Source organism: Gorilla gorilla, chromosome 9, assembly GCF_029281585.2.
Source record: "Gorilla gorilla gorilla isolate KB3781 chromosome 9, NHGRI_mGorGor1-v2.1_pri, whole genome shotgun sequence".
In the NCBI taxonomy this organism is placed as follows: Eukaryota; Metazoa; Chordata; class Mammalia; order Primates; family Hominidae; genus Gorilla; species Gorilla gorilla.
In genome coordinates, this window is record NC_073233.2 from 40,510,120 (window position 1) to 40,535,399 (window position 25,280).

The 25,280-nt window shown below is 55.2% G+C and overlaps 1 protein-coding gene and 1 long non-coding RNA gene across 2 annotated transcripts in view; one reads left to right on the forward strand and one right to left on the reverse strand.

The window, feature by feature from the left end:
• Positions 1 to 275: 275 nt before the first annotated feature.
• The window catches only part of ABTB2 (ankyrin repeat and BTB domain containing 2), a 208,253-nt gene continuing 183,248 nt past the window's right edge, over positions 276 to 25,280 (reverse strand). Inside the window, exons 4-17 of the mRNA XM_004050922.4 lie at positions 23,364 to 23,516; positions 21,125 to 21,290; positions 18,123 to 18,212; positions 17,477 to 17,578; positions 15,479 to 15,575; positions 14,905 to 15,040; positions 12,795 to 13,024; positions 11,124 to 11,302; positions 10,435 to 10,540; positions 10,093 to 10,195; positions 9,483 to 9,573; positions 3,992 to 4,060; positions 3,556 to 3,669; positions 276 to 1,871 (exon numbers count right to left, since the gene is read on the reverse strand). Coding sequence (XP_004050970.3) covers positions 1,674 to 1,871; positions 3,556 to 3,669; positions 3,992 to 4,060; positions 9,483 to 9,573; positions 10,093 to 10,195; positions 10,435 to 10,540; positions 11,124 to 11,302; positions 12,795 to 13,024; positions 14,905 to 15,040; positions 15,479 to 15,575; positions 17,477 to 17,578; positions 18,123 to 18,212; positions 21,125 to 21,290; positions 23,364 to 23,516 — 1,834 coding nt within the window. The 3' untranslated portion in view covers positions 276 to 1,673. The remainder of the gene's footprint in view (positions 1,872 to 3,555; positions 3,670 to 3,991; positions 4,061 to 9,482; positions 9,574 to 10,092; positions 10,196 to 10,434; positions 10,541 to 11,123; positions 11,303 to 12,794; positions 13,025 to 14,904; positions 15,041 to 15,478; positions 15,576 to 17,476; positions 17,579 to 18,122; positions 18,213 to 21,124; positions 21,291 to 23,363; positions 23,517 to 25,280) is intronic.
• LOC109028856 (uncharacterized) lies at positions 4,057 to 10,159 on the forward strand. The gene is made up of 2 exons (XR_008669664.2): positions 4,057 to 7,375; positions 9,238 to 10,159. It is a non-coding gene; the product is annotated as an uncharacterized lncRNA (long non-coding RNA).

The window sequence follows — 25,280 nt, forward strand, 5'->3', positions numbered from 1 at the left end:
TGTCATATTCCTCAGTCATTTGGTGTCTGTCCAGCTCAGTGGCACACATGTGCTTAACTAAATGTGAGCGTGGGCGGGTGAGGAATGGATCCAGGCTTCGTTTCTGGAGAGAGGCGAGTGCTGGGTGGCCACAGCAATGGCTTTGGTAGGGTCTTGGCTCTGAGAGGCGGGAGACCTGAGTAACAGTTAGCTCTGGGATCTCTTCCTGGTCCTAAGGGGCTCCTCCCCAGTTCTGAACTCTGAGTAACCCTCTACCAGGAGCAGTGAGGTCAAGGTCATTGTTAATGAGTGTTTATTGTTAATAAAACCATAGTACATTTACAGTAAGTGACATTATTGTACAGTTAAAGTATCATACAATATTACAGCAATAAAATAATGCCTATTTCTTTGTACATCCAGCCAAGCAGCTAGTCAAAATATTTTCCAGAATTGCAAGCTCCTGGGGGCTTTTCAGGGTGACCTGAGTGACACCTTCTGAAATGCCTGGGGCTTTTGGTGAATAAATAGTTTTTAAGGTGCGGCCAGACAGCTGAAGAAGTTGCACCCAGACAGGACTGTGCCTGATGCTGCCCCAGTGTCTGGTCCATAAATATGACAGGTGTCAGGGGAGCCCAGGGCCTGCAGAATTCGAGGGCAAGGCCGTGAGGGGACACAGCAGAAAGGCCTCTTCTCCCAGCCCTTACCTTCCATCAATGCCCTGTCCTTTAATCTTCAAGAGTCACAGTCCCCAGTGGGACATGTTTGCCCAGCTCTCAATCCTACATTAAAGGAGCCGAGAGACTTGACCAGGGGACTCTGCTTCATCGCCCCCACAAAGGCAACCTAGTCTAGGCCTGAGGTTCCAGAATCCACCCATTTACTTTGGCCCCTAAAACCAGCAGCAAAACAAGAGCTGAGGCCATTCCTACACAGCACCCCATCCCCTACCCCTTGCCCCTCCATGCCAGACTTAGCTCAGAAACCATCAAGCTGGGGAACTGCCCTCTGCTACTAACTGAGCAAGCTGGTAGTCCTGATGGGAGGGACTCTGGAAGCCCAGGCACCAAAGACAATGGGGGGACTCTGGGTGGCAGCAGTCGTGGTGGCAGGGGGGGGTCCACAGGCCACTGGATGCCCACATTAAGCCTGTCAAACCTTTGAAGAACAAGTTTGGGGATTTGGGCAGCCTTTGCTATGTGACATTTAGGAAGAAAAATACCAGCTTTTGAATTACTGTAGACGACTGGGGGCCTAGGCAGTATGCATTCTATACATTCATCAGGATTCCTGTACCCCCAGGAGCCCCAGTTGGGATGGTCTGAGTTTACTGAGGCCCTAGGGGTGAGTAGAGCTTGGAGGGCTTGGGCGGAGGTGGATCAGGATCAGCTGCTGACCTGCAGGAGGGGAGAGCGACACCCAGGGGGAGTGCATGGCTGCCCTTGAGTTGCAAACTGAGATGGGGAGGAGGGCCACCAGTTAGCTACATCTCCCCTTTGCCCATCAGTGATTGAACAAACAGCTCTAGGGCAGAGGAGATGAGGGTGAGCTGCCCGGTGACAGGGGGGACATCTGGGGAAGGAGGAGGAAACAGCCCCGTGAACCTGGCTCCAAGAGGGCCTACAACCATACCCCGACATGGTGGGCCCTGGCACCTCCACAGGCCCTGGCCTCGGCAGCCTCCGCCCCCTGCCTCACACCCGGGAGGTGATGTAGACAGAGTGCACGCGCTCTGCCAGGGTGTTCTGCAGGTCCTGCAGTGGATCCAGGCCCTGCACTTTGCTGCTGCGGCCGTAGATGAGCTGCCGGAAGGCATCCTGCTCCAGTAGGGCCTTCATGTGCTTGAGGAAGAAACCCTCACAGAACAGGGCCAGTTCTGGGGCATTGTGGATCTGTAGGGCAGAGAGAGGAGGGGTGAAGCCCATGGCCTTAGTACAGCCCCACTCACCCTCACCCCCAAATACTACCTACCCATGGCCACGGCCCTGATTAAGCCCCACTCTGGCCAGGGTAGGCGTTCCCTGTCCCTGCATCCTGAGGCCACCTCCGCTATATCTGAACTGTTCAGCCCCCGTCATTTTCCTGCCTGTGTCATACTGTCATGCTGCCCTGTTAAGTGGCAGTCATCCCTGTTGGGTTGGAAGTTCCCTTCCTAAGGGGGGGAACGGGGACTGTCCACCACTGGGTGTCCAGGGCTCAGCACCAGGCCCGGCATGTGACTGTGCACATGGTAAATGCTGGATAAAGATGTTCACTTAACACATATCAAGGGGCAGCTCTGGGTTTTCAGTTCTGAGGTCAAGATCTCTGCAGTGCTGCTGATGTCCTAGTTTGGGGGAGACAGACGGAATCTGAGGAACCAAAGACAAGGTAACTGCAGAAGACTGTGAAGGAGGTAAAGCCAACGTGACAGGATGGCTTGTGAGAGGCCAGGGGAGGCCTGGGGACACCAGCTGATGAAGATGAAGGGTGGGAAAGAGCTTTACAGGAAAAGGGAAGTGTCACAAAAGTCCTGGGGTCTGGGCACGCTGAGAAGGAAGCATGGCAGAGTGAGGGGAGATGTGGGCAGGACCTTGGGGGCCTTGGAAGGCATGATAAGGGCTGGCTATTATTTAGCCTGCAGCAGGTGGAAAACCTTTGGTGGGATTAAGTATGGCAGTAACACAGTCTTTGTACTTTTTTGGGGGGCGGGGGTTGTGTTGAGACAAAGTCTTGCTCTTGCCCAAGCTGGAGTGCGCATGATCACAGCTCACTACAGTCTCAACCTCCTGGGCTCAAGTGATCTTCCTGCCTCAGCCTCCTGAGCAACTGGGACCACAGATGCATGCCACCACACTCAGCTAGTTTGTAGAGGCAGGGTCTTGCCATGTTTCACAGGCTGGTCTAAACTCCTGGTCCTCCTGCCTCATCCTCCCAAAGTACTGGGATTACAGGTGTGAGCCACTGTGCCTGGCCATGGTTTTTGAACTTTTGAAAGAACCTTGTGGATTGCAGGGCTAAAGCCAGGAAGTAGGGAGGCTGGGCCGATGCCATTGTCCAAGAGAGTGATGGTGGTGGCTTAGGGCAAGGCGAGGGCAGTGGAGATGAAGGGAAGTGGAGAAACCGCTGGTGTGTTTCAGAGGTGGGTGGCTTGCATATGGGAGCGTTTTTGCAAATCAAATGTGATTCCTGAGTTTTGAGTCTGAGCAACTGAGCAGTGACCATGTTGATTGCTGAGATGGGACAGCTGGGGAGGCACAGACAGGTAGGGGAGAAAAGTAATTACCTATGGCTTTGATTTGACTCAGAGGCTCAGCAATTTGTCCAGCTACCACAGCCCAGGTGGCAGAGCTGGAATGTGAACTAGGATGCAGCTGGCTCAAAAGCTCACTTCCCAAGCTACCACATGGCCAGTGGGCAGCAGTGACCCCAGGCAACACAGGGAGTTGCTAACCCTCCCTCAGCCTCTACACTGCCCTCAGAAGCAGCCTGGTCACCTGCATCTCCTAGCTCATCCCCAGTGCAGCCACACGGCCGAGGCCCCCGTGGAGCAGAGCATGTGGTGGGAGGTGGCCAGCAGGCATCCTTGGCCCTCACCTTGGCATATTTGTAGGTGTTCACGGCACTCTCCACGCTGAGGGTCTGGGAGCACAGGATCTCGCAGTGCCTCTGCAGGGCATGCAGCTGGAACAGGCTGGCAGCTGACAGCAGCTGGTAGGGAGGCAGAGCAGGTCTTGGGGACCCATGGCCAGACCAGTGGCCCAGACAGCACCGAACAGAAAGCTCCCAAGTGCCGTGTGCCCTGCTGCCTCCACCCTCAGGCCCCACTACCTTCTGATACTCCTGGGCCTAACCATCCCCGCTGGGGCACGCACTGAGGCTGGGCTCAGTGGTGTGCACAGTTCCTCTTTCTGGGAACCGCTCTTCCTGTCAGATGGAGAGGAAGAGCCACCTTCCCTCTGAAGGGGGTGAATGGGAGACCGAGCCGCTGGGGACCCTGGCCGAGGCCCCCTCCCCCTCTCCCGAGTCTCACCTCCAGGATGTCAGCGGTGGGGATCTCCATGGATTCTGTTCCTCCGTAGTACAGATACTGCATCATCATCTGTGGTGGGAAGAGGCCCATGTGAATGCCACGTGAACCTGAGGCATGAAAGTCCTTGCCGGCCCCACAGGGTACTGCTCCAGCTGCCGCCTCCAGGGGCCTGTCCCTCTGCAGGTCCCCAGCTCTGTCTCTCCCTCCCTCTCCTGCTCAGGCTGAGACTTGTGTTTTCCCAGGGAAGCCAACTCCAAGACCCTCTCTCCTGAGTCCCTGCCCGGATGACAGGCTCTCTCCTTGGAATGTTTTCCCTACAATCCTCATGAGAACACCGTGAGCCCAGGAGGGAAGTTCCTATTCACAGCTGGGGAAACTGAGACCCAGGGAAGGAAGATGACTTGGCTCAAGTCCTTCAGCTCCCCTGATGCCTGCAGCAGGGCTCTCGCATCATGCCTGGCCCCGTGTGGCTCATTGCTGGTGTGATCTAAATTCTACACAGTGAGTAGCAGTGGGGGGGTCTCTGAAGGGATGTTGGAGGACGCTGCCTCCTGCCTTCCCCTGTTTGCACAAGGACTCCAATGTGGAGGTGAGTGTCCCATCTGGGCTCTGTCTCAGGTGTGCTTCCTCAAAAAGAAAGTGCAGAGCCCAGGCCCAGAGGCCCGGAGCTCCCCTCGACAGGCTGAGCCCCACCTTGGGCTCCCAGATGAGGTGGTCCAGGACCGGGAACGATTTAGTTCTGCTGAGGTTTCAGTTACAAACTCTGCCATCACGCTGGAGCCTAGTGAGGTTCCCAGTTGGAAAAAGAAAAACAATTCTTTCTGGCTGGCTGAAGAAACGGCTCCAGCAAGGAGCTGGCAAGTGTGTAAGTAAACACGGCTCCAGCCGGCACAGTCAGGCTCTGTCAAGACCAGCCCTGAGGCTGCAGAGGCACCAGAGGGTCTAGGAGAAGGCCCAACTGTGGGGAGAGAAGTGGGGAGACAGGCCTGCCAGCCTTGTTCAGGCATCAGGAGATGTTGGCCAAGGCCCACCCTGGAGATGTCAGCCTCTCCCCACCTCTAGAGGTCTGGGAAGCTCCCACGGCCTTCTGCAGCCCCTGCTGGAGCCTGGGTGGTGAGCTCATGATTGCACAGTAAGTGTCCGTCTGCTCCCTCCAGATAGTGTGTGCCTTGGGCAGGCCATGCCCGGGTCCCTCTGCCTTCCCCATGCAGGGCACTGAGTGAGTGCTCAGTAAGGTGAGGCACCAGCAGGAGCAGTGCCTGGAATGCCCCTCATACAGGGTTGGGGTTAGAGCACCAGGCAGGCAGCTCAGATCTTCCTGTTGGGATTCTTTGCTAAGGGATGGCCTCAGGGCAGCCCCTAGGGCCAGGCCTACCAGCCACCTTAGGCTGCAGCTCCCTTCCTGGCCTGGAAGGCTACCTCCTGCTGCATTTTAGGATTTGGTTTTGGCAAGGCCCAGTCTTGGCATCCGTGGCACATGGATCTCCCTGAGGCCACTTGAATGCATATGAGGCCACAGAAGTCAGATCAGAATGGCTCACCTGGAGCCTTGCTATGGGAGCTGGGCAGCCAGCAGGCAGAGGTGGGTGAATTTTGCACAGCCTGGCAGTCCCTAGCAGGATACAGGTCATGTGCCTCCTGGAGCCAGGCAGCCTGTGGGGCTAGAGGCTGCTTGAGGCAAGGCCCCAGACAGGACCACCTGTAGAAGGGCAGCAGGGTTTCCTTCTGTCCTGAGTGGGCCACTTGGAAGCTGATACTGCAGAAACCATGTGGGAAGGGCAGGGTTGGGGCCCTCTGGGCTATATGCTCAGTAACTTTTTTTTTTTTTTTGAGACAGAGTTTCGCTCTTGTCGCCCAGGCTGGAGTGCAGTGGCGCAATCTCGGCTCACCGCAACCTCCACCTCCCGGGTTCGAGCGGTCCTCCTGCCTCAGCCTCCCGAGTAGCTGGGATTACACAGCATGCATCACCACACCCAGCTAATTTTGTATTTTTAGTAGAGATACGGTTTCTACATGTTGGTCAGGCTGGTCTCGAACTCCCAACCTCAGGTGATCCGCCCACCTCGGCCTCCAAAAGTGCTGGGATTACAGGCGTGAGCCACCGTGCCCAGCTGTGAGTAACTTTTTACATTGATTACATGTTGAAATAATATTTTGGCTATACTGTAAGTTCAAAAATATTAAAATCAATTTCACCTGCTCTTTATTTTTTATGTGACTAGTAGTAAATTTTTAATTACAATGTATGCCTCACACTGTATCCAACAGTACTGCCTAGATGTCCTTGGGCCTCGGTTTCCTCCTCCAGAAAACAAAATAATGATCCACACACCCCCACCCCGCCTGCATGAGAGTCAATGCGATATTTAGGGGCTGCTGGAAAACTTGCAGGCTTTGTTAGGGAGCCCTGACCCCAGATTGATGGCTTCAGGCTGACCCCTCCAGGGAAGCCCGGAAAGTTGGAGCTGAGGTCTGGAAGCCCCATCTGAAATGATGCCCTGGATATGGCAAAGTTCTGTATCCAGGAGACCCACTGGGCAAGGCCAGTGCCCTGGGCCTAGTTAGAACAGTCAGCCAGAACTTGGCAAGAGGCCCAGGGGAAGGCACGTGTGTGCTGTGGACCTGAAGCCTGTCCCCTATTTGCCCTCCCAGCAACCCCGGGAGGTGCCAAGGGGCTGCTGAGCCTGTTCTGTGACAGATGCCCTCCCTTGGCCTGGCAGGTAAGCACAGGCGACTGAGCCCGCACACGTCCCCTTACAGGCAGTGGTCACCCATGGCCACACGTGCGCTCCCCAGTCTCCAGCGATCCCTGTAGCCCCTCTAGGACCTGCCTCCTGCCTGATCTGAGCATGACTCCACCTCCTGCTCCCACTCACCTGGACATGTTCCTAAAGCTGCCCATTCTCCAGTGAGTTGGATTAAGGGGTGAGAAAAGAGGGAAGGGGAGATGCCACCTGGCTTATGCCAGACCCTGGGCCTCCCCTCCTCCCACATCCATCAGTTACCAAGTTCCAAGTCCCATCCACTCTTCCCTGGTCCATTTCCCTCCATCCCCCCAGCCACTGCCAATGCAGGTCACCACTGTCACTCAGTTGGATTCCTCAGCAGCCCCTAACTGGTCCCCTGGAGGTGGCCATGCCCCCTTCCATCCCTTCTTACCACTGCAAATGCAAACTTGGCTGTTTTGCACATCCTGGGTTTGAATTCTGTCTCGATCACTTCCCAGCTATGTGACCTTGAGCAAGTTACTCAACCTCTCCATGCCTCTGACTCCTCTACCAAGAGGGGATAATAACATACCCACCTCCCTGGAACTGTGCTGTGAGGCCTCAATGGAAACCAAGCAAAACACTTAGAACCCTGCCTGCCTAAGTGTTAGTGATGGTGAGTTCCTCCTACTGCTTAAAACCTTTTAGAGGCTGGGCGCGGTGGCTCACGCCTGTAATCCCAGCACTTTGGGAGGCTGAGGCAGGCGGATCACAAGGTCAGAAGATAGAGACCATCCTGGCTAACATGGTAAATCCCATCTCTATTAAAAATACAAAAAATTAGCTGGGCGTGGTGGTGGGCACCTGTAGTCCCAGCTACTCGGGAGGGTGAGGCAGGAGAATGGCGTGAACCCAGGAGGAGGAGCTTGCAGTGAGCCGAGATTGTGCCACTGCACTCCAGCCTGGGCGAGAGTGCGAGACTCCATCTCAATTAAAAAAAAATATATATATATATATATATAATTTTTAAAAAATACATATAATTTTATATATAATATATAATATATAATTTTATATATAATATATAATATATAATTTTATATATAATATATAATATGTAATTTTACATATTATAATTTAAAAAATATATATATAAAAAAAACTTTTAGAGCTTCCAGCTGTCCTCAGGTTGAAGTTCAAGTCCTCCACACTATGGTTCCCTGGGGCAGCTTCAGACTAATTTCTGGACATTCTTCTTAATTACCCAGACTAGACCAGAGGGCAATTCCCGCACATGTCATGGACTCTGGCTTCAGGGGCTTTGCGTGTGATAGTCCGTCTACCTGGAGCTCTGGAGTAACTGACAGTTGCTCCAGCCCTTGAGACATTAGCCTATCACTCCCCCTGGAAGCATGCCTCATCGCCCCATGTTTGGTGTAGATGTACCTTCTGCAGCCCCCAGAACCCCCTGGGCTTCCCTTGCCACAGCGATCACACTGTTTCGTAATCCTATCTCCTTGAGGGCAGTGTCTCTGTCCTATTTGCTGTGGTATTCACCCCAAAATGTCTAAATGCTACATAAGCATGGGGATAAGTGACTAGAAGGGGCATGAGAAAGAAAAAGCCATTTTAGGCCAGGTGCGGTGGTTCACGCCTGTAATCCCAGCACTCTGGGAGGCCGATGCAGGTGGATCAAGACCAGCCTGACCAAGATGGTGAAACCCTGTCTTTACTAAAAATACAAAAATTAGCCAGGCACAGTGGCAGGCGCCTGTAATCCCAGCTACTCATGAGGCTGAGGCAGGAGAATCACTTGAACCCGGGCAGCAGAGGTTGCAGTGAGCTGAGATCATGCCACTGCACTCCAGCCTGGGCGACAGTGAGACTCCGTGTCAAAAAAAAAAAAAAAAAAAAAGCCATTTTAGAGGTGGCCCCACGTGCTTCTGTGAGACTCGGGTTTGCAATCTCTCCTATTACATCACAAACCACTCCTGTGCAGGGCAAGGCCCTAGACCCACCTGCCAGCTGCCTCCTGGCCTCAGTCCCAGCCCATAAGGGTCAGCTCTTGCAGCCCTGAGCCCACCACACAGCCTGGAGACCTGCAGTTGCTACTTTCTAGAAAGCTCCTCTCACTGGGGTTCAGCTGAGATCCCAGCCAGGTCTCTTCCTCTGGACCTTGTCTGCCCTGACTGGAGTTTCTAGTATGTAACCTTGTATGTTCTGCAAAGCTTAAAGCCCGAAAGACCTGACTTTGATCTACAGTCAGGATGTGCGCCTCACGGCCACGTGTTTGACCAATGTGGCCGGGGTTTGATGCTTGGGAGAAGTGACGCAGCCTCCACCAGCACTTCCTAAACTGCACTGAGCACATGGCCACCTGGGGAACTTGTGAAGATGCGGGAGGGCTGGGGTGGGGCCTGGGACTCTACATTTCCAACAAGCTCTCAGTAATGCCCATTGGCTGGGAGCCCACCCTGATAACAAGGACTCACACCCCAGCTGTGTGGCTTGTATCTGTCCTTGCACGTCTGTCTGCAGGCTGCCCAGACCACCTGTCCAGCGGTTAGAGCTCAGGACCCGTGTGACAGGCTCTGAAGCTGCAGCCCCACAACGGGTGGCTACCTCTGCACAGGGAAAGACCTGGATGCTCTATTCATTCAACAAAATACAGAAGGCACTGGGAATAGAGTGAACAATGACAACCAATGCACAGCTGCCCACAAGGTGGGCTCCTGGGGGAGGGTCATCCCTCCGAGAAGAGGGCGGCACCAAGACCCACACACCTGAAAAATGTGGTACTTCATGTCGCTGATCTCGATGGTCTTGCTGCTGTCACCATCCTGTTCTGATTTATTGGTCATTAGTGTCTTGAACCTGGAGCAAAGGAGACAAAGCAAGGTGGGTTTTGAACCTTTTACTTCACCACTGTGTGGCGATGGCACCATCTGTCACCTGACCGGCTACCACAAGACGGAGCATTTTAAAAATTACTGCTGTGCTCCTAAAATAATTTTCAGCAAGTGCCATTTTACACCATCTTAGGAAGACATCTGGGCTGAGCCCAATTCTGTCCCCACCACCCACCCTACAAGCGACCTGATGCCTGTGGCCAGAATGCTGACTCTTCATTCCAGGATATTTATGTTTTCTAATAATAAAAGCAATAACTAGGCCAGAAAGAACACCACCTCAGAGCCCCCCTTTCCTGCTGCCCTGGGTCCACCCTGTCTCATCCCGCTGTGGGGCGAGTGGGGCTCTGCTGTGATGTGACCGCAGTCTGAGGGGCAGAGGCTGCAGGGTACAGCCCCAGCGAGTCACTCTCTGTCACCTGGAATCTGAAACAAGGTGCTTCTGTGCCCCTGGGCTGGGAGTTTGTTATCTGAGGCTGCCTACCTGTTAGAAGCTGTCACCAGCAGGACTTTATGTGCATAAAACAGCTTTCCTTCCACCAGGAAGGTCACATCTGACATCTCCTTATTGTTCAAAAAGTGTGGATCTGTGAAAAGGGGGGAGACAGAGGGATATGGCTGAGGAGTCCCCTGCTGGGGGTTGCTTGAGTGTGCTGTGAGGTGCGTGTCTGGGGTTGGGGGTGGGACACAGAGGTGAGGAACAGAGAAACTGAGGCTGGGGCCTTGGCGCTTGGAAATGGAGAAAGATGACAAAGTGGGGAGGAAGCAGGAAAGGGAAGAGGGGGAGGACGTGTGGTGATGCAGGGCGCAGGGGGCGCGCCTTCACCTAGCCTGGCCGGCAGGGTCTTCCGGATCTCTGGGATGCTGGGGATGGGACTGCTGCCATAGCAGTGGGTGAAGATGGCAGCCAGTTGCTGGATGACGGAGTCGTTCTGTGGGGAGGAGAGAGAGGGCCTGTGAGCTGCCCGCTGTGGCTGGCTGTTCACAGATGCAGATACGTCAGGCTAATTTCAAAAGTCCAGGCCAGGATTAGTGCAGCCGCTATCTTTTGTTCCTGCTGGATGTGGCTTGGCAAGAGATGCCTGTTCCTTCATCAGTGATTGCCCAAATGGCTTTTTTGGTCAGGTTCCAGCCCATGGCCCCTGTCCTCTACAGCCAGGCAGTGCAAGTCTAAGTCTGGGTGCTGTGTGTGTGTGTTGGGTGGGGGGGTTCCTGGGTGCTGGGGGCGAGTGCGTGCGCGTGTGTGTGTGTGTGTGTGTGTGTGTGTGTGTGTGTTGAGTGGGGGGGGCCCTGGGTGCTGGGGGCGGGCGTGTGTGTGTGTGTGTGTGTGTGTGTGTGTGTGTGTGTGTGTTGGGTGGAGGGGTCCCTGGGTGCTGAGGGCAGGCGTGTGAGTGTGTGTGCGTTGGGTGAGGGGGTCCCTGTGTCTATCCGCGTGTCTGCCTGTGTGTCCATCTGTGTGTCCCGTGGTCTGAGTCTGGGCCGTGGGCTTGGGAACCGGCCACTGGCCACACTTACTTTGCTGGTCTTGAGGATGTCGAACATGAGCTGCAAGCCCTCGGTCACCAGCTCCTCGTTGTACTCCTCCTCTTTGATGGAGCTGAAGTCCCGCAGGAGGCTCTGCACCACCGAGTACCGCGACTGCGAGAACGAGGTCCTCAGAGACTCGATCCAGATGTGCAGCTTCCAGGGGACTCCTGGCCCAGGCAGGGAAGGGCAGGCAGTCACGCACCACAGCTAAGCGCTCCCGGCACAGACCACAGCCTTTTCTGGGCAGACTCTCTCGGGATGTCCCCGCTGTCTGCAGAGCAACCCGCCCGCCCCCTCCCGCCTGCCCCCTTCCTGGGCATGGAGTGGCCCTCTCAGGATGGCCATAGAATGAAAGCTTTAATTCATTCTAATAGGTCTTGCTGGCAGGTCAGAGTGGAGTTTCAGGTTCTCATGAGATGAGGTGGAGGAATGGCTTCGGCCCAAATGCAGGGAACTCAAGCTCTGAAAGTTGACCGCCCAGCCTGGGGATTTGGAAGTATGGGCCCAGCACCCATAGTAGCCTTGTTGCTTATTGGGCTCAAGAATTACTTGCTAGAGAGGTCTCATTAGTTGTGGAGGGGTGGCCAGGAGGGCTTGGATGGCCAGAGAATATGCCAGGCACTCAAGGACACACAGGCCTCCTTGTCTGCATGGAAGCTCGAAACGAACCCGGTCCTATCACGAGGGGCTCTCCAGCACACAGAGCACTGGAAAGCCGCTGCACATCCCCGGGCACATAATGATTGTTTTACCAGTTCCTCAGCATGTGTCAGTGGGGCTATAACTTAAAATTGCTGTGGGAAGTTCATGACATAAACTAGTCATGTCCCTGGTAATTAGAGAGACAGCTTCTTACCCCAACCTCACTGTGGATTAAAGAACTGATGGCATTCCCCAGCGACACATTGACAGTAGTGTGGTGTGTTAGTATCCTTGGGTTATTGACTGCAGGTGGGAGTGACATCTCTGTTTTACAGTGAAGAACACTGAGGCTGACTCACTGCTGTCTTGGCCCAGCCCTGGGGGTTTGTGGCCTTGTGATGACAGTGACAGTGCTATCATCCACCAAGTGCTCACGGCCACTGTGCCTTGTACTTTAGGTGATGTCACCCCATTCTTAGATAAGGATCATTAGCACCAAACCCACAGAGGTGGGAATTGAGGCTTGGAGAGAGGACGTGGTATGCAGCTAACACAGGACCTGACCTAAGTCTGTCTGACTAGCCTCCCTGGAGGACACCAAAAGTCCACAGACTCGCAGACCCAAGGAGTGCAAGGTCAGCCGAGTGACAGGACTGCCGCCTCACAGCGTGGAGTCCCGGGGCTTCAGAGGCTCCCAGTGCTCGACATCCCTGGGCTGTGACTGGGGAGGGGGCAGCAAAGCTCCAGCCAGGCAGGGTGGAGGGCCCGAGGGCAGAGGACTGGGCCATGACCCCAAGACGTGGCACTGTTGAGCACTGTCTGAGGCCCAGGGCCCCTCCTGAACTGGCTGTGTAGTAGGGGGGTCCCAGCCTCCACCCAGTCTGTGCTCAGCCGCCCTGGGGCTTGTCTGTCCCTGCAGGCCCTGGCCCTCTCAGGCCTGCTGAAGAGCAGCAGGGAGTGACCGTGTGTGTCCATATGCATGCATGGACATGGGTGTGCATGCCCGCAAGGCCTCACCCAGTGCCCTCAGCTCCATGGTGATGTCCACGTAGCCGTGCTCAGCGCTGTAGTACATGGCCTCCTGTAGGGCCTTGGTGCGGGTCCGGCTCAGCCGCACGGGCCCCTCGCTGCCGCTGCCCTGGCTCGACGCATCACTTTCCTCCACACCCTCGGCCAGGATCTCCTCCAGGGACAGCACGTCCGCTTTAGCCTGCTGCGGCTGCGTCAGGAGCTTCCTCAGGACGTTCCTGCAGGCCCAGGGATGAATGAAGGTGAGGGCTGAAGTCCCACAGGCAGTGCCCACCTGAGCTGTTCCCCAGTGCCCTCCTGCCCCGACGGGCTGCTCTGGGGTACCCGAGGGCTCGGAGTTTCATGGTCTTCCTCCTCCAGGCAGGCCAGGGGTCCCAGGGTCACCAATCCCCATATACCTCCGAGAGGCAGGGCAGGGTGCAGGGGAACCCACCCTTCTACCATCCCGGTATTGCAGAGAAGCCATAGGCTTCAGGGCTGAGCGAGCTCTGCCATCCTGGCTGTGTGACCTTAGCCAGGTCACTCTACCTCTCTGAGCCCTGACTGCTTTAGCATATATTACAGGGTGTCACTATATCACACTTTCCCGGGGCTCATGTGAGGCTGATGTAAAGGGTTTAAATGCAGAGCCTGAAACACAGCAGGTCTTTCTAAATAGCAGCTGACTATGCACGTGAAAGTGTCTAAAACACAGGAAGAGCCCAGTAAGTACTCATTTGGTCCCTTCATGTTGATAAGGATGAACTGAAGAAGGATGTCACGTAGAATTTATTCATATTTATGAATGAAGACACAGAATGTTAGACCCCACGGAGGACGCTCCCCCGTGCTGCTGCTTTTAGCCTCGTGAGATCCCAGACACATCACCGTCATAGGCGATGGATCCATCTTGCTCAAGGCCACTCCAGGTGGGGGTACAGACCCAGGACTTCTGGCTCCAAGACCTAGGCTCATTCTGTCACCTCCTGTGGCCTGGGGCTCTGGGATGGATGCAGCATGGGTGGTGCTGCAAGGTTCCTGGGGGCTGACCTGCTCCACGGCTACCCCGCAGATCCTCCTCATACCTGCCAAGCCCATGGCCTGGAGGTGCCCTTCCAAGGACCCAAGGTCCCTCCCAAGGGCTCCTCCTCACGGGTGGACTTGCTAGTTCAGGCAGTTTACAGAGCACCCCGTTTGGGCCAGGCGCTGGCATGTGAAGGTGAACTAGCCACGGTGACTGTCCCAAGGGTCCTGTGCTCAGAGTGACAGGCCGATGAGTGGGCAGGCAGTCTCCACACAGGGTGAAGAGGCCTCCATGGGGGATGCGGGCACTGGGTGGGGTGGAGCGGCCTAGAGGTGGTGATGTGAAAGATGGCGCCTGGAGGGTGAGGGTGGCTGGGGTGGGTGAATGTGGGGGTGAGCTGGAGACAGCTGGAGAGAAAAGCATTCTAGGGGAGGGGACCCCAGCCAGAACATGAGGCTGGTGGCAAGAATGGTGTCGGGGAACTGGAAGTAAGTGTCCTGCCTGCCAGCCCTGCTTTTCCAGCCCCGCTTTTCCAGCCCCGTTTCTGCCCTGTAATAAGCCCTTGTCTGGTCTCCCTTTGCCCCTCCATGCTGTCCCTGACTTCAGCCTGCTGCTGTCCCGCCACACCCCTGGGCAGGCCTGGTCCCCACAAAGCAAGCTCTACCATCTGCACCTGGCGCAGGGTGCAATTTTGCACCAAAAGCCTCTGCACAGCTGAGCCGTATGCTGTTTGGACGTCCAAGGCCACTTGGGCACTGGGGGACCACCAGCAGGCATGGGAAGCAATGTGGTCCTGAGTGGGCTCTGGCAGCTGCAGAGTGGCATCTCACTGGGAAATGGGACGGTCTGCCCTGGGTGTCGGGAGGCCCAGGCTCCAGTCCCAGGTCTGCCAGGAATCAGCTGTGGGGCCTCCCCCATCTCTGGGCCCTGTGCGGGCTAAACTCCCCCATGTTTCTGGTTTACTAGCACACAGGCCCCCTGTTTTGGGAAAGGTCTCCGGGCCTAGCTCTTTTGCTCCCATCAGGGAAACTGAGGCTCCTGTGAGCTTATTTCAGTGCCCTCATGTCACACAGAGTGGGAATCCCGGGCAGGTACCTGTGGCCGTGGGCAGCGGAGTGGCTGAAGCAGTTCATGTCCTCGTGGAGGGAGGAGCCCATGCCGTGGGCCTCCAGCATGCTGAGGAGGGGGTCGGCGCCTCGGCTCAGCAACAAACTGACCAGCTCGTAGTTCCCTGAAAGAGAAGGTGGGCAGCACGGAGGACACTGAGACAGTAGCTGCCAGGGCAGCTGAGGCGAAAGGGAAGGGAGAGCGGGATTCTCGCAGCTCTGAGTGCTGGAATAAGTCAGTAAACTCCACGCTCATCTGCATTTGGTGGATGAAGTGGAGGGAGAGGAAGAAGGCTGGCCGTGCCCTGCCCCTGCTCCCCCTCCCTGGTTCTCCAGAGGGAAGGGCCTCCCTGCCCTGCTGGGTCCTGCCAGATGCTGAGCCCAACAGAAACTGATGGGTGGGGTCAGGGGAAGCCCCCAGTGGCCCAGAGAAGGGGTTTTAAGGCCCCTGCATGGGGCCTGTGTGTGCTAAAGAGACCCCTGCACGTCCAGCTACATGCCTGGCCAGGCTGGGGGGCACTGCAGGGAAGGGTAGACAGAGCCTCCGGGTAGCAGGTGCCTACCTGCCGCAGAGGCCAGCTGCAGGGGCGTCTCCGCATAGCTGTCCTCGCCGCCGTTCACTGCCGAGCCCTCGACATGGGCACCAGCATCCAGCAGCAACTGCCAGGGGCACAGAGGAGGAGGGCACTGCTCAGCGTGGCAGGGAGCACCTGGGAAGGGCCAGGGTGCTTTGGGGGACAGGGCCTTTGCTTCTCTCCAGGTATGTGACCAAGACACGGTTCACCCCAGCAGCTGAGGAACTGGAACTTTAGAACTCCAGGTTATCCTCAGGGCTCAAAGTTTCTAGAATCTTCAACTCCATTATTGTGGTCCAAGACCAAGCCCCTAAGCTGTGAGGACCTCTGAGCTTTTTCCGTCTTTCAAATGCTTTCCCATGAACTGACTGCAGCCACCTTTCTGAGAACACATGTGGATGAGCAGCACAGAAAATGTTGCCCGCAATCTGTGGTAAACCATGGCTCTGGGTGGCAGCACGTGTTGGAGTCAGAAGGAGCAGGGTGTCAGTGCTGGCCACTGGCCAATGAGTAACCCCGAGCAGGTACTTCAACTCCCAGAGCCTCAGTCTTCCTCATCCACAGAATGGGAAGAGGGGCTTGCTTCCCTTAGGCTTCTTGTCGGAGAGGTACAGCAGGTACCCCAGGAAGGCAGGTGGTGGGGCTGAAGCAGGAAGTCCCAGTCTAGGACAGCAGAGGGCCTCTCCCCATGCTAGCAAGGGCGGGCTTTGACAGGGGACAGACGGGGCAGGGTTAACAGATACCAGGCAGTTCCAGATGAGCCGGTCCTGGCTCTGCCTTGGGGCAGGGGTGGGGCCTGCATTACTCCAACTGGTGACTTTCAGCTCCCGTTCCACCTTCCCTGACCAGCTGCTCTGGAGGGAGCAACCTTCCAGCCCTCCCAGGCTCCTGAAGACCAAACCTTCCTCCAAGCATGCATGGCAGTCTAGGGGAGCCCAACCGCCCTTCTCCTGGAGACCAGGAGTGGAGTTCGGGCTGACCTCTCAGTCCCATGGACTGTGGCATGGAGGACAGACATCACTGGAGATACAGCAGTCAGAAATCAGTCACTCCCTGCACCAGTGCCAAGGCCGTGGAGGCGGGGGCCTGCTCACTGGGGCAAAACTAGGCACGGATCCAGGCAAGCTCAGGGCACAGCCCTGCAGGCCCAGTCTGAACTGAGGTTGGGATTTTGCTCCGGTTCTTATAAGGCAAAGGCGGCAGGATGTGGTGGCCAGTGGGTAACAGCCACTCGCTGAGTCCTTGTGATAGGCTAGGGCTGTGAATCAGCCAGACACAATCCCTGCCCTCAGAGGTCTTGCAACCTAGTGGGGAGCGAGGGTGTCACGCTAACTCCCTGGAAGGGGTGCCATGAAACCCTGCGCATGCCAGCGATCTGAGGACCTGGGAGTAAGTGCACGTGGCTGGAGCCCCTGCTGGCATGGGGAGCTGCTCTGCCCACAGCTTCTGCTTCTAGAACCACCACTGTCCCCACGCCAGCACAGCTACCTGAGCTGAGGTGGGCAACCTGTGGCTTGGCTCGACAGGTGAGCCATGCCAATCCGAAACCTCTCTCAGGAACTAAGGAGGGGACAGAATTGCACAGACCCCATGATATAGAGTTGGCCCTGTAGTAGAATTCACGAGGGAGGAGAAAAGGGAAGGGTCGGAAAGGTGGCTGTAGGCGAGAAAGCTGAGTGGGACTGGGACAGCCCCCAGTGTGCCCGACACGAGAGATAGAGATGCCGGGAGGGCATGACAGGACCCTAGTGCTGCCTGGACCTGGGTCTTGTTTCCTAAAAATTCCACTTGTCCTTGCACTAACCCCTTTCCTTGAGGCAACTCAGGTGGGCTGCTGCTCTGTCGATCAGGTGAGCTGGCCTCAAGCAGTGCCTTTGGGATCTCTGATTCAGGGCACCTGCCCACTCAGCTGAGGCTGGGGCTGTGCTTGGGGCCCAGGTCACCTGGTAAGCTGGGGGGCATGGTGTTCACCTGGCAGGAGCTCACCTGGACCACAGAGATGTGTCCATGCAGCACAGCAAATGTCAGTGAGGTCCAGTGCCGGCTGTCGGGGTGGATGGAAGGGTGCCTGGGGGAGTTGCTTGGAACCTGGAAAATACCACAAATCATCTGTGTTTTCTGGGCACCCGAGCGAAGGGAGTACCCTGCAGGGATGGTGAACCGGAGTTAACAAGTGCTTTCTACATTCGATTGATAATGTTTGCCTGGAGCACAAAGTGGACAAGGCTCAAAAAGAGAGGATAGGTATTTAATTAGCAATGTCTGCCCTGGGCAAAAGAGGGCAGATGGGGAGTGCTTTATGCTTCAGAGGGAGGCAGAGCTAGAAGTATTTGGGGATGGAAGGAATGGCTGGAGATTAGGCTGGTAAAAGGAGGAAGATATCATGAAAACAGAATCACAGCCCATCTCTCCACTCAACTCCCGCCTCAGTCCACTCCTTTTCAGACAGAAAGCCCAAATCTTGAGGAGACTTCCCTGTGCTAACAGTGGCCTCTGTGTATCTTGTCTTTCCGGTCTTTTGACACACATCTACTCAGTCGCCCAAAACATCACGCCCAGCGTGTTTGTTGGAGCCCTCGGAGTGATCCCTGCTGGCCTAGGGCCTGGGTGCAGCTCTGTGGGGCTTCCTCACCTGGATGTCCAAGTTTGCCCCAGCATCAATCAACATCTGGACCATCGCTTCGTCCCCAGCAGCGCAGGCGTACATCAGTGGCGTCATACCCTGAGCAAATCAAATGCACGTGCTGAACTGTTTGCAAACAGAACACAACACCACGTGCCCACAGGCCTCTGCCCCAGAAACCACAGATCGGGCACCCCGCCACCCCAGCCGAGCATCCTGTGGTCCCCCAGGCTCTGTGCTTCCTGGGCTGCTGGGCACAGGGCATGGGGAAGGTGAGTGGGGGCACTGCCATGAGCACTGCAGGACACTGGAGCAGGGCCCAGCACAGGCCGTGCAGCCAGGCTCGGTGCCAAGGTCTCCTCTGCCATGGGGAGCTGTAAACTTTATACATGTCATTTGCCCTCTCTGTGCCTCAGTTTTTTCATCTGTAACTGGGGAACCACAGCAGTATCTTATCTCCCTCAAAGGGTTGTTGTAGAGTGTGGATTAATATGTATAAAGTGCTTAGTTCAGAATGAGCTTACCTTGATTAAGAGCTACGTAATTAAAATACCAACAACACTCTCATGGCTACTATGCCATACAGCCTCATAGCCGCCATCCCAGGCCCTGTGCATGGAAATCACCCTGCTAGTGATGAGCATGCAGCATCTCCCTCCGTCATCGTAATATTCCCATCCTCCCCATTTTACAGCTGAGGAGCAGAGAAGGGGAATTGACTGCCCAAAGTCACACAACTAGCGAGAGGTTGAACTCGGGGCAGGAACCAGGCCTCCATAAGCTGTGAAGCCCAAGCTTTGCGCCGTCCCATGAGACGGTAGAGGAGGCATTTGACTTCAACATCTTCTACTACTGAGCAGTTCAGAGCATTCCTGCAAGCTGAGTCCTGCTGTCTCCCTGGGTTAGGTGGGCAGTTGGCGGGGCTGCCACCCTGGCTGGGAATCCTCCTCTGTGGCCGGCAACAGCAAAGGCAGTGCAAACTGTTTATTCCACGGCTGGATCCCAGCAAGTGTTTGCCTGGTGTCCTGTGATGTTATTTATTAGGATATTTGTGTGTAGACAAGATCTCCTTACCTCATAAATCCTTGCCTAGTGGCCAGAGATAAAGCAATGGCCTGAGATTAATCATGGGGTGAGAGAGCTGTTTACCCACAGATCATTCTATAAATACTAAGGTTTAGGGAACAAACAGGATTGAGCACTTAGACAAAGGCCAACACCACAGAATAAAAATTTGGCTTTGTTTCATCTCCCTGTGGACAAACTTGACTTACTTTTTTCTCCACACATCTGTATACAATTTGGAGTTTAAACCAAATGATGGGCCCTGTGAGGAGACACTGCTTTTTCCCTTGTCCCTGTCCCCACGCACTCCAGACATATAAAGAGGCCAAATAAAACCAGGCCGGCTCGCAGATATCAGGCATCGTCATCATATCAACAGCAATACGACTACAATAATCATCATATTGGCAATAAAAACCGGAATGAACATTTAGTGAGTGCCGACTATGTGCTGGATGCAGACTTCCCCCAACCCTATGTGTCAGGTGCTACCATCCCCCATCTTAGAGGGGAGGAAACTGAAGTGCCTCAGGGAGGCAGAGTAACTTGTTCAAGATGCTACAGCTCTTACATGGCCACTAAATCCTAGGTCTATCTGAAGCTAAAGTCCACGGGCTTCCACACTGTGCTGTTCAAGAAGGAAGACTCCACTGGGACAAAAGCTCCCACAAAGCCCGGGAACCTGTGTGGACGGAGAGGCCCCCACGAGATCCCACAGCAGCCTGTCACCTGCCACTGCCCTCTGGAAGCCCAGTGCTGGGCCTGTGGTCCTTCCCCAACCCCTGGCCTGGGTCCACGCCCTGACTGCCCCACCCCACGCTCCTTATGTCCCTTTCCCTGGAATCCCTTCCTGACTCCTCTCTGCTCCGTCCCCATCCTGCCCTCCCCCAGGCTCGGCTCAACCGCCTCCAGCAGGAAGCTTCCCCTTGCAGCCCATCCCATCTGTCAGAGTCTACCCTGGCCTCACGGTCTGCCTGGAGTTTCATCACAGGCTGCATTGTGCCGTCACCTCATCTGAGAACACTGCCTTAACTTGCCACTGTCATCTAACTCCCTACGCTCTGTGTGGCCTTCCAAACCCCACAGTGCCCTTCCGCACACTGTAAGTGCTCTCAGTACAGTGTCAAATAAACACACAGGATATTCCATAGTGGTTGAGAGGCTGGGTCCGGCTGCTCAGATTCTCCACCCAGCTCTGCTCCTTACTAGTGGTGTGACTTTAGGTAAAGCAACCTCTCTGTCCCTCAATTTCCTCATCTATACAATGGGGAAAATAATAGTGCTACATCACAGGGCTGCTGTCAAGAGGAAGTGAGTTAATCTATGTGAAGCACTTAGAACAATGCATCGAACATAGTAAATGCTATATAAATGTTAGCTGTTCACAGCAAAAGTAAAAAAAAAACAGATGCGAAACTCAAGTTAAAGCCTATCTAAAACTACATCACCTCCCACATTTCCTACCCATTTTCATGCTTCATTTTAGTCCTCAGCACTTTAACATCCTCTACATTTTACATGTCTGTGTTTCTTCTTATCTGTCTCCTGCACTAAAATGGTGTCTCCATGAGGGTAAGGGTTTCCATGCCCTGGCAAGTAGTTGGCACACAATAGGCTGTACTACAGGGTTAGCGATTGTGTCCCTAGCTGGAGATGAAGCTCACTCTCCCAGACTCGTTCCTAGCCTTGCACCACCTGAAACAGTGGCCAGCTGTCCAGCCAGGGAAGCGGAAGCCACATGACAAAGTTCTTCCAAGGGGTACTAGAAGTCTCCAAGCTGACATTCCACATGACCAGGCAGGGCAGGATTCAGGGAGGTAGCCCGCCTTTTCGAAGTACAGAGCTGAGCAAGTCTCAGGGTTAGGACAGAGGGCCGCCAATGCTGGGAGCTGAGAATTCCCAACTCTGGTCCTCGTGCCTGTCTTTGTGGAGCTCTCAGGACGTACCTGGTCATCCATGGTGTTAACCCCATCCGGACCCAAGGCCTCGATGGCCTGGTTGATGAGGTCTGTCCTCCCACAGTTGAGCATGCGGAAACCCAGGTCCTGGTTGAATTTTTCAGTAGCTGCTCGGGCATCCAGCCTCCGGAAGGAACTGAAACAGTGTTCGGGTCTGCCCAGAAGAGACCCAAAGGTGCGTGTGACTGTATGCAGACAGCAACTTTCAATGATGTGACACACATGTGTGAGCTTTACGTGTAGAGTGAGGATGAGGATGGGTGGGAAGCACCAGGGAGTTATGATCAGATCAGCAATTACTGTCCCCATCATGTTCTGTCATATGAAGAGCACACATTTCTGCTTTTCTATAAGTACATTAAAAAATTGCTTGGGAGGCAGGTTCAGTGGCTCACACCTGTAATCCCAGCACTTTGGGAGGCCAAGGCAGGTGAATCACTTGAGGTCAGGAGTTCAAGACCAGCCTGGCCAACATGGTGAAACCCTGTCTCTACTCAAAATACAAAAATTAGCCAGGCGTGGTAGCATGTGCCTGTATCCCAACTAATCAGGAGTCTGAGGCAGGAGAATAAATTGAACCCAGGAGGCAGAGGTTGCAGTGAGCCGAGATTGTGCCACTGTACTCCAGCCTGGACAATAGAGCAAGACTCTGTCTCAATCAATCAATCAATAAGTAAGTAAGTAAGTGTTCTGAGCCCTTGTTGCTTCAACTGGCAGAAAACAAAGACTCATGTAAAACAATCTGTTATGGGTCTGCCCCAAGCAGGAAGCAGCTCCCACCCAGACTCATGCCTCAGCACTTGGCTGTATACTGTTTGTGTTGAGCAGGCTATAAACGGTCACCATGGCCAGGTTCTAGTGTTTAGCTCTACATTCTCTCTCTTTAAGGCTTCCTGGTGAGGCTCAGAAGTACCAAAGAGATGGTAGAGAGTGGCATAGACTGCCATTTGCAATCAACGCAACCTACAAGGAAAGTCACAGATGACGCCTGTGTTATAGGGGGTGCATCACAGACGTCCAGTTGGCAGCTTTGGTCTGGAGCCTTGGTTGGGCCAAAGTGTAGAAAGTTCATGTCCTAGAATGGGGTTTGGGCCTTCCATATGAAGACAGAGGAGGCCATAACCTGGGTTTTGGCAGAGGGTTAAAAAAAAGATATAAGGCCAGGAGCAGTGGCTCACGCCTGTAATCCCAGCACTTTGGGAGGCCAAGGTGGGTGGATCACCTGGGGTCAGGAATTTGAGACCAGCCTGACCAACATGGTGAAACCCAGTCTCTACTAAAAATACAAAATTACCCAGACGTGGTGGTGCATGCCTGTAATTCCAGTTACTTGGGAGGCTGAGGCAGGAGAATTGCTTGAACCCAGGAGGCAGAGATTGCAGAGAGCCGAGATCACACCATTGCACTCCAGCCTGGGCAACAGAGTGAAACTCTGTCTCAAAAAAAAAAAAAAAAAAAAAAAATATATATATATATATATATATATATATATATATGTGTGTGTGTGTGTGTGTGTGTGTGTATAGATAGATAGATAGATAGATAGATAGGTAGATAAAAGGCTCTCATGGGCCTAGGATGGCCAGGGAAGCTTCTCTAGAAAAGCTCCTCAGCAAACAAGTCTACTGTGAGAGGCACTTAGGGAAGGAAATTAGGAGCACAGGCTTGGAGGCCGTATGGACCTGGGTTCAAATCTGGACACGGTAAAGTGCTAGCTGAGTATCTGTGGGCAAGCTACTGTTCCCCTCTGACCCTCAGCTTCTTCATCTGTAAGATGGGCATGATTGCCTCTTCTCTGCACTTGTCATGAGGACTAAGATAATGCACATAAACAGGAAGGGCTCACAGCACCTGCACCCAGGAAGGGCTCCATGTGGTGTCAATTACAAGAACAGAGGAAAGAACGGGCCCACTTCTGCCCCTCAGTCCCCAAGTATCCCAAAGAGTTAGATGTGTGAGCTCTCCTGCCCCAGTCCCAATGTGTGTCTCCTCTGTGTAGCAGACCAGCAGCTGCAGGAGACGTTTCCAGACAGCAGCCAAGGTCTACAACAGATCTGTTCCCATACTCGGGCTTGGCCTTTGCAGAGGACACCCTTAGAACAGCGCAAATGTGCTGCAGCCCCTGCTCTCTGACCCCCGCCCAGCCATCTGGGGAAGAAGCGAGCAGAGGGGAGCCGCTGGGGGCAGGTCATGGATGCCGGGGCCCTCCCTCCTCCCTGGTTCATACTTGAGCTGCCGAGGTTCACAGTCCAGACCAGGCAGCAGCAGCCGGGCTGCCTGCCGGATGTCGCCGCTGTCCACGGTGAGGCTGCGGCGGTGCTCTGCGTAGGTGATGGCCACGCGCATCCACTCCATGAGGGGCGGCAGCAGCATGAAGGGCCTGTGGGGCAGCAGAGAGAGGATCAGGCCTGGGGTGGGGTCCCTGCAGGGCAGCAGAGAGAGGGTCAGGCCTGGGGTGGGGTCCCTGCAGGGCAGCAGAGAGAGGGTCAGGCCTGGGAGGGTGCTTCTTGTGGGGCAGCAGAGAGAGGGTCAGTCCTAGGGTGGGAGGCTCCCTGCTGGGCAGCAGAGGGTCAGGCCTAGGGAGAGTGCTCCCTGAAGGGCAGCAGGGGACCCCTTAAGCACACACATGCTCACAAGTGGCAACCAAGGCTGATCACCCCTTGCAAGGGACCTGCTCTTTCTGCTCACAGAGACCCCGACTGTACCTGCAATGCACAGAAGGAATTTCCATCATGGGCCATTAGCAGAAACTGAGGGCCCTCAGGTGGCCCAGGGAAGGAGCAGTTCCCCAGTGTGTGGAATTGGGGACCTTTCCCCCTCCAAAGAGTTCAGTCAGGGTCCCCAGGTGTTCTTCTATGCAGAGGGGAGAGGCTGCACAGCTAAGAGTCTCACAGACCCAGGTCCAAACCCAGGGCTGCCACCAGCAGGGTGAGGTCACCATCCCCTCTGACAAGCACACTCGAGTCTGGTTCTCCATCTGTAGCACACGTGTGATACCTCCTTATGGAGGCTGTCATGAGGCCAAATGGGATGATGCATATTAGGCTGTTGTACAACATTAATGACCACTCCTTCCTCACCTGGCACCTAGGCTGAGGTGGGCTGACACCACTTCGTGTGCCAGGCCAGGTTGCCCCCAGTTTGGTGCTCAGGAAAGAGTAGTGGCCTCGGCCGGGCTCGGTGGCTCACGCCTGTAATCTCAGCACTTTGGGCGGCCAAGGTGGGTAGATCACGAGGTCAGGAGATCGAGATCATCCCGGCTAACACAGTGAAACCCTGCCTCTGTTAAAAAATTCAAAAAATAAGCCGGGCTTGGTGGCGGGCGCCTGTAGTCCCAGCTACTCTGGAGGCTGAGGCAGGCGAATGGAGTGAACCCGGGAGGCGGAGCTTGCAGTGAGCTGAGATCGCACCACTGCGCTCCAGCCTGGGCGACAGGGCGAGACTCCGTCTCAAAAAAAAAAAAAAAAGAAAGAAAAAGAGTAGCGGCTTCAAGTCCCACAGGGAGGAATGGTCCTAGCGGGTCCGAGTATCACTAAGAGCCCACAAAAGCAGGGAAAGGCGGCGGCAGGCTTAGAGCTGCAAACTCCCGGGGCGCCGCTCATGAGGCCCGCTGTGTGCCACCAGGGGACGCCATGTGCACAGCCTGTGCTGGGCCCTGACTGCGGCTCAGGCCGCGCCCGCCCCTGCCCTCGGCGAGCGGCTCAGATTCAGCCGGGGGCGGCGGGGACGCGTTTCTGTCCTCTGCCAGCTCTGGCAAGGCTCCGTGTTGAAGCCCCCTCAGGAGACCACTTCGCCGTCCAACAGACCTCCCCGCCGCCGAGGGGCCCGGATGGCAGCCTGTGGCTTCATGACTTCGTGGGACACCCACCTGCTCTGCCCAGAACGGACGGAGCTCTTTCCCTGCTCCGTCACAGGAACAAGGCAGCCCTGGAGGCCTGTCCCTCACTCATGCTGTTCTCTCTGATGACAGCCCAAAAGTCAGCCTCCCGGCTCCTGCCTGTTCCCAGCCCTTCCCGATGCCACTCTTGTCCTTCCTTTCAAACTAAGCCAGGTTGCGGGCAGGCAGCCAGGGGCAGGCGGCCAGGCCTCCAGCCACCCCAACTCCCTCGGGGCTCTTGGAGCGTCCGGCCTGTGCGGTCACTGT